Source organism: Cololabis saira, chromosome 13 (assembly GCF_033807715.1).
Source record: "Cololabis saira isolate AMF1-May2022 chromosome 13, fColSai1.1, whole genome shotgun sequence".
Lineage (NCBI taxonomy): Eukaryota > Metazoa > Chordata > Actinopteri > Beloniformes > Belonidae > Cololabis > Cololabis saira.
The window spans coordinates 21665440-21678586 of NC_084599.1; the positions used below are offsets into that span (position 1 = coordinate 21665440).

The 13147-nt window shown below is 36.7% G+C and overlaps 1 protein-coding gene across 1 annotated transcript in view; it reads left to right on the plus strand.

The window, feature by feature from the left end:
* Positions 1-3621: 3621 nt before the first annotated feature.
* Positions 3622-13147, plus strand: part of qsox1 (quiescin Q6 sulfhydryl oxidase 1) — a 31690-nt gene continuing 22164 nt past the window's right edge. Inside the window, exons 1-6 of the mRNA XM_061738267.1 lie at positions 3622-4111; positions 5940-6040; positions 7752-7800; positions 7998-8100; positions 9983-10073; positions 10308-10453. Coding sequence (XP_061594251.1) covers positions 3814-4111; positions 5940-6040; positions 7752-7800; positions 7998-8100; positions 9983-10073; positions 10308-10453 — 788 coding nt within the window. The 5' untranslated portion in view covers positions 3622-3813. The remainder of the gene's footprint in view (positions 4112-5939; positions 6041-7751; positions 7801-7997; positions 8101-9982; positions 10074-10307; positions 10454-13147) is intronic.

The following is a 13147-nucleotide window of genomic DNA, read 5'->3' on the forward strand; positions in this document are numbered from 1 at the left end:
TGAAATAAAGTGTTATAAAAAATAAATAAACACATTAAATTCCTACACATTAACTTAGATCCCATTTCTATCATAAGAAATCTGGAAAGTTTCTAAAACAGGGTTCATCAATTCCAGGTCCTCAAGAGCCGCTGTTCTGCATGTTTTAGTTGTTTCCCTGATATGGATGACCGTGTCACCAACAGAACTGTACAGACCTTGACGACAAGTTGGTTATGACCTCTAATTAGAATCAGATGCAGCAAAACATCAAAAACATGGTCCTTGAGCGGCTCTCGAGGACCCGGAATGAAGACCAGTGGTTTAGATGGATCCCAGCTCTAACACACCTCATTCAAATGAATGGCCATCCTCAGCATGTCATCAAGGTCTGCACATCTCTCAACGACAGTCATTTGTACCAGGGTGTCCTGAAGGAGGAAAACATCGAAAACATCCAGGACGCTGGACCTCGAGGACCAGAATTTAAGACCCCTGTCCTAGAATATCAAATTAGAAAACAAACAAAACCCAACAATTTCTGTCATTAAGAGACACAACAGGGAATCCCACACATCTGACACTCGTAGGAAATGAGATTTTCTAGAAGGCAAGACAAGGCAAGTTTATTTATATAGCACAATTCAACACAAGGTAATTCAAAGTGCTTTACATTGACATTAAAAGCGGCAAGACATAATTAGACAGTAAATAACAAATAAGATTGAATAAGATGATAAGAAAAGAAGTAAAATAATAAAAAGCACAAGCTGTTAAAAATAAGGGCAGTACAGTGCAGCAGGTAAGTATTTAATTTAGGAGTACACTTCAGTAAACAGTAATGTTTTTTAGGCCTGATTTAAAGGAGATGACAGTTGGAGCAGACCTCAGGTCTACAGGAAGTTTGTTCCACCGGTGAGGAGCAGAATAACTGAACGCTGCCTCACCTTGCTTGGTTCTGGTTCTTGGGACACACAACAAACCAAATCCAGATGAACCTCAGGGGTCTGGGAGCTTCATTGGGAACTAACAGATCCAGCATGTATTTTGGTCCAAGACCATTCAGGTCTTTGTAGACCAGCAGTACGATTTTAAACTCAATCCTTTGACTCACTGGAAGCCAGTGTAGCGATTTCATGACCGGTGTAATATGGTCCAGTTTCCTGGTGTTTGTAAGGACTCTGTTAAACAAGTTACACTTGTGAAAAATATGCTTGCTAGAAATATTTAAATATATATAAATTCTTCACCAGTTATTTTGCTCCATTCCTCATGAGTAATCTGCTCCAGCTGTCTCGGGTTTGAAGCATTTCTCCTCCAGATTGGATGTTTCAGCTCTTCACAGATGTTCAAACAAACCTAGATCAGGAGTCATAGAGGCCCACTTCAGAATAGTCACATAGTTTGTTTGTTGTGAGTCCTTTTTGGGTGTTTTTGGTCATTATCCTGTTGGAGGGCCCATGGGCTGTGACAGAGACCAACCTTCTCAACTCTTAGCAGCACATTTCAATCTGAAATGCCTCAATAATCTTGAGATGTTATTGTACCTGCACACGTTCATGACACCATGAGCCAGATGCATCAAACCAGCCCCAGAACATAACCAAGCCTCCTCCATGTTTCACAGTAGTTTTACGCTTCTTTTCTTCAAATTCTCCCTTGTTTGTTTTTCTGTGAACATAGAGCTGATGTGACTTGCCAATAAGTTCTGGTTTTGTCCCATCTGCCCAAATGGCATACTCCCAGAGGCTTTTGGGTTTGTCAATATATATTTTGACAAATACCACTCAGGTTCAGCAGTGGAGTTCTCAGTCTTCCACTCAGGCTGAAACATTGATGGGTTTATCTGACTACAATATACCTTCACCTTGAACCTCTTACTATTCATCTGTCTCTTCCATGTTGTTCATGAGGTTTTCTCCTGTAGCCACGTCTGGGGAGATTGGCTAAAGCCTTGACCCTAAAAGTAGACAAAAGTAACATTTGTAATACTCACTGACCCGGGTCAGTTTAATTTTTTGGTTTTTGTTTTAAATGATTTTATTTAAACCACTAAGTTTTCTTTATTAGTCAGTTTTCAGTAATATATTATTTATGGAGCTAGGGTTGCCAACTCCCTGAAAAATAAATAAGGGACACATCGGCAGGGCTGGCCAACCGGATTGCCTTCACCTTTCCTGGCGTGGTGAATTTTTTTTAGCCCCCTTTTTTGTGAGTGAAACGATTTTTTAACTATTTGACTCGAACCTGAATTGAATTAAATATATATTTTACAATGCCATGATGAGCACATGGAAAACGAATTATTATCCAGCAATTCACTTTAATACAAAATAACAAAATTAACTGAATAAAATAAGTATCTTTCTTAAACAGAAACCTGTCCTGCTTAACTTAAAATTGTATAAATTAATATAAGACAATAGAAAGAAAGCAGAACATCCATTTCGTAATAGTGCACATTTTTAGTGCAATAACAAAAGTGCAAACAAAGTTTGTAGAAAACTTGTACACATATTTGTGCCTCAAAGGCCATGACTGTAGACTACAGTTAGTAGTAAAACAGAAAAAAATAACTTGTGAACTCAACAGATCAATATAGGGTTGGCACCTTTCAGAAATAGAAATAAGGGACGCCCTGATTTCAGCAGCGCAGGAGCCAAAAAAAAAAGCCCTAAAACTTCTAAACTGAATAAAAATGTGTTTATTTTATATGAAAAACAAAATGCTTTGATTTAAAGTTTAAAATGCTTTAATAGCATTGAACTTTCATGACTGTAGAGACAGACAACCATATAGCAACTGAGATAGCCTCCTATGCTATGTATGTCCACATCAGCCCAGATGTATAATATACATACAGGTGAAGAATATGGTGTAAAAGTTAATTTATTTCAATAATTCCACTAGAATATGGTGTAAAAGTTAATTTATTTCAATAATTCAACTAGAATATGGTGTAAAAGTTAATTTATTTCAATAATTCAACTAGAATATGGTGTAAAAGTTAATTTGTTTCAATAATTCAACTAGAATATGGTGTAAAAGTGAATTTATTTCAATAATTCAACTAGAATATGGTGTAAAAGTTGATTTATTTCAATAATTCAACTAGAATATGGTGTAAAAGTTAACTTATTTCAATAATTCAACTAGAATATGGTGTAAAAGTTAACTTATTTCAATAATTCAACTAGAATATGGTGTAAAGGTTCATTTATTTCAATAATTCAAATATATGGTGTAAAAGTTAATTTATTTCAATAATTCAACTAGAATATGATGTAAAAGTTAATTTATTTCAATAATTCAACTAGAATATGGTGTAAAAGTTAACTTATTTCAATAATTCAACTAGAATATGGTGTAAAGGTTCATTTATTTCAATAATTCAACTAGATTATGGTGTAAAAGTTAATGAAAATACGGTACAAATCGTGTCCCGTATTAGTTCAATACGGGACGCAACATTTTTTTCTCAAATAAAGGACAATTCCGTATTTTACGGGACGGGTGGCAACCCTAGTTGTGGGGTTTCATTTAGTTACTGTATAGTCTAATAATTACGTAAATATGTCCACGTGTGTCTCTTAACGCGTCACTTCACATCCTCGCTGACACGTCAACGGAGACGAGCGACAGAGTCGTTGTGGCCCCCGCGGTCGGTGGGTTTTTCTTTTTTTTTTAGAGTTCGCCTGGAAGTGGGAGGACCCATGAGTCCTGCTGACCTGAAGAAAAGCAGGAGAGGAGGGAAAAGTTTTGTGTCAAGTTTTCTGACAGCGAGCTGGACGGCCTGCGTCCGCAGCGACGGATAAGCAGCAGCAGCAGCGGAAGATGGAGCCGCGCTGCGGCCGCGCCACGTCTCGCTCCACTCCGGCACAGACACACGCAGGGAGGAAAGCTGCAGCAGCTGCTGCTGCTTTCTGCTTGTGTTTCTGCCTCCTCTACCCCTCCGCCGTGGAGGCAGGACTGTACACCGCTTCTGACCAGATCTACTTGTTAACTCCGGAGAATGTGGAGTCCGTGCTGGTGAACTCCACCGCGGCGATGGTGGTGGAGTTTTACGCGTCCTGGTGCGGACACTGTGTCTCCTTTTCTCCCATTTATAAACGCCTGGCCGCCGACACCAGAGGTGGGTATGGACCCGCGGGAGGTCACGTAGCGGCAAGCAGCTTAATCCGGCTATAAATTCACTACAGACTCACTTTTCACTGTTGCTTTTACTTCCGTACATTGTGCGCATCTTAGTTCCTCTGCAGAAAAAAAACATCAAACTCTGAAAGTTGAAGACATTTTCACAGCTAAGGTTCAATGCTCATCTCCGTGAGCTCCTGGAGTCTGCATTTTTGTAGAACCTCATTTGACAAAATGTAGATGCTCAATCTATAAACTTCAGAAAGCAGCAGGACATGTTTGGGTTTTGGAGATATTGCACCTGCCATCCAACACACTTAACCTCTGGCTGAACTTTAAGGAGTGCCAGGTTGCTTATCAGCTTTTCTTCAAACACTCTTAAGTTTCCAACTTTCTGCACATGCTTACAAACAGAGGTGGGTAGAGTAGCCAAAAATTGTACTCAAGTAAAAGTACTGTTACTTCAGAATAATATGACTCAAGTAGAAGTAAAAAGTAGTCATCCAAATAATTACTTGAGTAAAAGTACTTGGTGAAAAAACTACTCAAGTACTGAGTAACTGTTGAGTAACGTCTGATTTATTTTTTTAACACAACCATTCAAACAGACAAAAGTACAAAATAATAATCTTCAGGCAAATTAAAATCAATAAAATAAATTAAAATAAATAAAAAAATGCTTAAATTAAAATAAGCATAAGGTAAATTCAAGAACTTTAATAAATAATAAAATAAATAAAATAACAGAATAAAAAAATAAATTAAGCACCAGTAGCACAACATTTCAAGCCTTTGTACTTTTCTTTTTTAACCAGGCAGAACTAGAACAAATCCATGAACTCATAGAAACTCTGTGTGTGTTTGAGTCTGTGTAAATGTGACAAAACATGCAAAAACAAACCTTTTTCCCAAAGAATCACTCAGTGATGTCATGAGATTGACGCCTACGCGGATAAAAGGGATAAAAGAAAAGTAACAGCTCAACGTAGCCTAATGTAGCGGAGTAAGAGTAACAGTTTCTTCTTCACAAATCTACTCAAGTAAAAGTAAAAAGTACAGTGATCCAAAACTACTCCTAAAAGTACAAAATTTCCCAAAACTTACTCAAGGAAATGTAACGGAGTAAATGTAACTCGTTACTACCCTCCTTTTTGTTCACTCAACAAGACGAGCTCCATGTTTCAGTAAAAACATTTAGGAAATAATTCATTCAAACATTTATAGGAGTTACTCATGTGCACTGAAAGTGGAGGAGTAGCAGTTTGCGTTTTGTTAATTAGAGCATATGATCTCATAAAGTAGCATTTTCCCACCTTGGTACTTGGCACCTCATCTGATCTTCCAACAGAGTGTTGTTTTTTTATTTAATCACAAGAGAAATGCCACAGAGCAGTGCGAGTAAATATAATTAGGATAATAGTCATGGGTGACAGATTCTGAGAATGACAGGCGGGTGCAGTCATGGTGTTTTTCAGTCCTGTGTGTCCCTCTTCCATACTGTCATCCCTGGCAACTAATGACTTGGCATGCTGTAAAAATGCCCTGGATGAAGGATGAGTTGACATCACTTTAGGGATAATCTAGTACATGTAGATGGTAAGTTTACGTTAGCAGTCGTTGCCATGTCAGCCTTGAACCTGTGCTGGTGTGACAGCAGCTATGAGTCCTATGATGGCGTGCAGTGGAGTCATTTCTGTGTTGACACACATGGTACAAGAACAACACAGGGTACTGTGCAGTATCAGCAGACTCCACAGGGCACAGTACACGGTACACTAAATATTAACTGTGGCTCTTTCACCATCTGTCTGATGTTTGTTCTTCAGAGTGGAAGCCGGCTGTGAATCTGGCAGCAATCGATTGTGCTGCACAGGAGAGCAGGCAGGTCTGTGTAGACCACCGCATCAGTGGATTTCCTGCTATAAAGGTATCGCGTTTTATATCAACTATCCGCATTGATCCACGTGCTTTATTATTTTCTTAAGCTCCGTCATGATGGTGTTTGAGAATTCACTCATTTGCTCATAAAAGCTATGGTGGATTATTGCCTGGTTTTACTGGGAACATGCTCAGATCTTAATAGAATCAGGCCTTTATCTAAAGAATGTCACAACTTTAAAGATGATATAAGAACCAGATGCTAAATGACAATAAAGAAAGGTCCAATGACTTGATGGGCACACTCAGTGATGACCGTTGCAAAGAGACGCAATAAGAGGTCCAATAGAGCCATAGAGAGATGGATCAAATAGAAAGTAGTGAAAAGTTATTATAAAAAGATGCAAAAACTACAGAAAGAAGTGACATATCTAGAAAATGACAGACATAAAAACAGGAGGGGATATATGTAACAACATTAGCATTTACAGGACTGTCTCAGAAAATTAGAATATTGTGATTTTCTGTAATGCAATTACAAAAACAAAAATGTCATACATTCTGGATACATTACAAATCAACTGAAATATTGCAAGCCTTTTATTATTTTAATATTGCTGATCATGGCTTACAGCTTAAGAAAACTCAAATATCCTATCTCAAAAAATTAGAATATTCTGGGAATCTTAATCTTAAACTGTAAGCCATATTCAGCAATATTAAAATAATAAAAGGCTTGCAATATTTCAGTTGATTTGTAATGAATCCAGAATTATGACATTTTTGTTTTTTTAATTGTATTACAGAAAATAAAGAACTTTATCACAATATTCTAATTTTCTGAGACAGTCCTGTATAACATAAAATGCAAGAGAAGTGCATTTTATTTTTGACAAAATTAAATCATAAAATGACTGTACACCTACTATATAGATATAGTCCAGTTGCAGGAATTGAATCACCAGCAGGTTTGACTATTAGTTTATGCCAAGATTATGTTCAGGGATTGCTTTCTGACATATATGAATATTTGTGTTTTTCTGTTTTGTGTGACACTAAACCGCGTGTGCATCCATCAGGGCACAAAAGCAATTCAAGGTGTCTTGAATCAAGCCTGAGTAGAATTGTTGAAACAAGACAGTTAAGCTTATTAAATAAAAGCCACATAAAAAGAAGTGATCACTAGCTGGATCTGCATACTGTGTTGCCCTTGACTTCAATTACCTACCTTGCACAAAAGAATTAAGCTGAAGCAACTCTATTACATTTCTCATCTATTTGTGGTACATTTACAAACATACCATTAACTAGTTACAAAGCTCTTGATGCTTCTCTCAAATGCTTTTTTAAACTGGACCTAAAATTGGGAATCTTTGCGGTTTTGCCTGAACCTGCTCTGTCATGCACAAAGTGGTGAAATGTATATAAGCGCAGTATGTATCGTATGATTTACATGCATTTCATATATAAAAATGCAGTCAAGAAAGTTCGGCATTTGCATTTGCAGCGTATCTGATGAGTCAGCAACGGCGCGTGTTACGGCCTCTTCTCTCCAGTGAGGGCCAATAAAACAAAGAGCTCCTTCTCTATGAACTCACAATGGAGCTTTTAACATCTGTAACTCATTTTAAACAGGAGGAATGTAGAGGTCAAGCTTGCCACTCTGCCCCCCCCTCAAAAAAAAAACTTTGTAACTTTAGTGAGTTTCATGGCCATGTGAGGACCATCTTATCTGATCTCACTTCTCCATTTCTCTCCAGTTCTTCCATGCCTACTCCGCAGCCAATTCCCAAGGAGAGGTATTTAAAGGTACTGACACACGCATTTCAAGGAGATTTCACACGCTTTATAAACTCCACTTTCATTTTTCTTTTTTATCAATTGAGTTCCTGGGGGTTCCACAGGAATAGGTGTTGGTGCATACTAATTATTAGACATCAAATTAATTTGTCCACAATTTGTTTGTTATTGGCACAGAGTAAAACATGGTGTCCTGTGATTTCCAGGTTTCCCCCGTGATGTTCAAGGTCTCCGTCACTTGATCATAGACAACCTGGAGGCCCATGGCGAGCACTGGCCCCCCGCCTGCCCTCCACTGGAGCCGACCAGGTAAACTCTGACACAGTTTAACTTGGTTTCTTTATCGTCACATGTTGCTTTGATCAGCCTGTGTGAAGTCTGATTCCCTTGGATGAAGTAATATATGATGCATGTATATTTTCAAATTGCATCAAAGGTGTTAACAGGCATTATTTTAGTTTTAGTGAACTAGTAGATAATCTCCTTCTAGGATTTAATTGCTTATGCAGTTTTACACTTTTATCATTTACCAACAGCGGGACATATTAATAATAACACAGTAAGTCATCAATATTGAATAAAATATACCATCAGTAAGCCCGCAGACAGAATTGGAAAAACTCCTGAAAGCTACTTATTGGAGACAGTTTTGTCTACGCCTTTTTAGTCAAGGCTTTCCATTCCCCACTACTCGGTCATTTTCTCTGCTCACATACTAAAAAAAATCAACTCTAGCTGTGCTTTTTATTACGATGGTCCAGGAGGAAAGTCAAGTAGGAAGTTTGATTTAATTCCATTTAGTTCTGTGTTTCTATGTCGGTCAGAACTGAAAATGTTAATATTGTGTTATTGTTTTTTTTTTTTTTTTGTTTGTCTTTTGTTTTGGTTGTGAATTTTTTAAAGGAAAAATTTAAAGGAACTTCTGTCCTCAATTGAAAGGGAATTAAAAATTCTTAAAACTTGGTTTGACGTTAATAGGTTATCACTTAACATTAAAAAAACAACATTTATGGTTTTTGGAAACAGAAAAGAAATTTATGGGGATATTACATTAAAAATATGTGATTCTGAAATTGAGAGAGTATTTGATATAAAATTCCTAGGGGTTGTTATTGATTGTAAATGTAAATGTAAAAACATGGAAACAACATATTAGATACATAAAAGGAAAGATTGCAAAGTCAATAGCAATCCTGTATAAGTCCAGAAATATATTAAATCATAAAGCACTACATTTAATCTATTGTTCACTAATATTACCTTTATATATCATATTGTGTGGGAGTTTGGGGCTCGACGTATAAGACAACAGTAAATGCTATAGTCCTCTTACAAAAACGAGCCATACGTATTATTAATAGGGTGGGATATTATGAACATACAAATCCATTATTTATAAAATCCCATATTATGAAATTTTATGATTTGGTTTATTATAAAATAATGCAAATAATGTATAAAGTTAGATTAAAGTTACTCCCTGTCCATGTACAACGGTTTTTCTCAATTTATGAGTCAAAATATAATTTGCGTTTTGTTTGTAAATTTGTAATACAAAAAGCTAGAACAGAGACTAAAAGGAGATGTATATCTGCTGTGGGAGTAAAATTATGGAATGACGCTAATATAGATTTACAAATGTGCAGCTCATTTTCAGTTTACAAAAAAAAGATTTGTAGAGCAATCTTTCAAAGCTACAAAGGTTAATATTTATTGGTTTTTGTTTGCTGCTGTTATATATATATATATATATATATATATATATATATATATATATATATAAAGTCTCTATTATTATATATGTAAACCTATATATGTAAACCTTATTGGTCCTCCTTTTCTGTTTTTTCTGGGTTAGTTTTGCTATTGTGTGTGTGTGTGTTTGTTTGTATGTAGGAGAGACATTAATATAAGCACTATGGTTCTGCCTGTGCCTTTTTCAGTCACTATTTTTCGGTAATGTTTGTGTTCAATGTTTGTAGAGTGAACTGACTGAATAAAGAATTTCAATCAATTAAAAAACAAACAAACATGTTTAGTTCCCAATTGGAGTATTTTCATTTTCACATTTTCAGTTGTTGGATTAAGTGCTATTAAGAGAGAGCTAGAGCTATCTACAGTGGGTTTATGGATGTCTGGAGTTCGGACACAGGCGTCTCTTAACTTTCATGTCTACTTCTGTCCTCTCTAGCCAAGCAGAGATCGATGTCTTCTTCCAGACCAACACGGTTCAACACTTGGCCTTGATCTTTGAAAAAGCTGACTCTTACGTTGGCCGAGAGGTAACTGCTCGCATTTGCTCTGTACCTGCACGACAGAAGAAATCTACTTTAAAAAATATCAACTATTTACAATCCTTTTTGGTTAGAACATTTTTAGAATGTTGGTCTTTAATGTCAAATACCTAACCAATTTAACGGCTAATATGATGAAGTGCAGCCAACATCTTTATCATTTAAAAAAAAATGTATATATTTTTTTTTACTGTATTTCCTTGTATGTCTTGTGGACTTCAGGTAACCCTGGACCTGCTACAATTTGAGAACATTGCTGTGAGGAGGGTCTTGAACACTGACGAACATCTGGTGACCAAAGTGGGAGTGACTGAGTTTCCATCCTGCTTCCTCTATTACCCTGGTGGCAACTTTACCAGACTTGGAGTGTGAGTGTCTGATAAGACTTCTTCCTGTTGGTGAAGTATGTGATGTTTTGAAAGAATGAGATGAATTTTTAACATGTACAACCAAAATCGTCAGCACTTCATTCTAACCTTCACTAAAAGCCTTCTCCCCCCAGGACACATGAACATACACTTGAATAGTCAGAAAAAGAGTCGGGTGATGTCGATGTTGTTAACCCATAAGTAATGAGTGCCCCTAGATCTGGGAGCAGATGATGCAGACATTTTTCATCCTACAAAGCCTGGTCCTATATACACTTGGAGCACACCAATTAACTTTTAGTCAATATCAAGACCATTTACACCTGAAGAAAACACAATTACAACACTAAGCAACTACACGAGCTCTTTGCAGAAAGCTGAAATTTGACATGCCTCAGACAATGGGCAAAACCACCGAGCTGCTACATGCTACAAACACTAGCCTGTTATTGGTTAAAACTCATACTTCAAAGATCACAGTGATGTGTGGTTGAAGAGAAAAACATCTGAAACCACCACAGGAACAAGCAAAAAGTCAAGTTGATTTGCAGACATGGTAATGACTCCTTTAACCCACTTCATAAAATGATTGGTTTTTTTTACCATGCTCCAAACCTCCACAAATGATGGTTATAGATGGAGGCTGCGGACGCAGGCCGTCCAGCTCGCTGTCAAAAACTTGACACAAAACTTTTCCCTCCTGTTTTTCTTCAGGTCAGCAGGACTCATGGGTCCTCCCACTTCCATGCAAACTCCCCAAAAATTCCCACCACAATAACTCTCTCTATGTAACTCAAGCTTTTCATATTAATATCAGAACACTCATTCAATTAATTGTTATTGCAAAAATGTTATTAATTAAAAGACAGATGTCGTGAAATAATCACCAGCTCAGTCTTTAACTAGTCATCATGACACTTTACAGTTTTTAACTCGCAGTTAAAAAAAAATGTTGTGTTTGCTTTTTTAATCACTCCACGCTTGATAGGTCTCCTGAAGGTCTGCTGTATTTTGTATTAATGATTTACAATCTTTTACACATATATGGCCTGATTAGACCTCGTCTAATAATGTGATTGAGATATTGTGGGGAAAATCTTTAAAGGGGTCATCTACGACCCTCAAGGAGCAGTTACTCAAATTTTTCTTTCAGCTTTGCTTTTGTTTTGGTCTAAAATGCAATATTACAACTTTGCTCAGTCTGAAAAAAGAGACATGCGTTTGTGCTCACGTTCGTGTGTTCATGGAGCTCGGTTAGACCATCTCTGAAAACACAGCTTATGAGCAGAAATATGAGGCACACAGGAGGAGAGGCTACACTCTAATAAGAGCATAAAGTAAATACGTCACTATATTTTTTTACAGGGCAAATATTTTTTTTGCAGAATCAAAGTTTTAAGGAAAAATTATTGCATCTTTTTTAGGAGAAAAAAAAAGCAAGTAAGCAGAACATAAGAAATGGAGTGGCATGTCCACAGTCATCCTTGCACACTTTAATATAACTTTAATATACGTCAACAGAAAAGCTTGTAAGTCTCTATCTTAGTCATTTTATTCAGCAAACTGGGTTCATCTCACTTTGTGACTGTATCACTTCTGTTCTATTTAAAACAAAATGTAAGAAATTGACGTAAGTTAAGCAACAAGTATGTATAAGCAACAGAAATTTTAATTTACAGTTTTGCATTTATCCTGGTTAACATATATAATGCAGTATGGTCTGGAGCAAATAAAATGATCCTTCCTCAGAACAATGCTGGCATTGCTTTATATCTAAAAAGGGAAGTAGTAAGAAGAAATACAAAGCTAGCTGTGTTTTTATTCATTCATTGTTTTTATTATTCAGAGGTAGTGAAGTTTGGGCTTTGTTCTGCATGTTTGGACCAGCGTTCTGTTCCTCTAATGCAACACCTAGTGGTTTAGTAAAGTTGTATTATTGACTTTTAAGGATCCAGTAGTGGTCTTAGCTCATATTCAGACAATTGTTTCATCTGGTAAAAATGGAGCGTGTCTCCCTAGTCTTTGTCAGTTAAGGAAAGGTTAAATCATCATTAGTGCAGGTTATCAATTTGCCATTCACGTTGGCACATTGGGGAGCTGTTAAAATAACAAAATGTAATATTTAAAAACAAGTAGCCAGCTTTAGATTGATCCATGCTGGGATATTAAGCCTGGCCAAGCAGCAACATGAACCAACTCTGACATAATGCAGTGACGAACCCAGCGTCATGTACCACTATCCTGTATTACTTAAGGTTATCTTAGACATAAGCGGCTAGTTCCTGGTACAAGCCTTTTATCTGCAGCGTATGTAGAAGAATTCAACACAAACCCAAAGGTTAATGGATTTCTAGCATTATTATAAACTCAAACAAAAAGGTTTATTTGGTATCATACCCTTCAATTTTTATTTTGAAAAGGAATTCAATAAAGGTGCTACTAAAGCTTGGGGAAAGATGTGCTTGACAGGTAAAAGGAAAAAAACGCCAGGTTTTATATCTCACATGCACTGTTTTGTACATATTGATATTTTTGTATTTACTTCCAGTGTCTCAAACCAATTTGGTTCTCATTGTCCCACATGCAACAGCTTTGCTTTCTGCTGAAAAGCTTTGTAGTGTGCTCATTATCTGTACCTTATTCATGAGAATACTTTTAAACATCTGGCCTCTTAATGGGATCAGAGCATCAAAA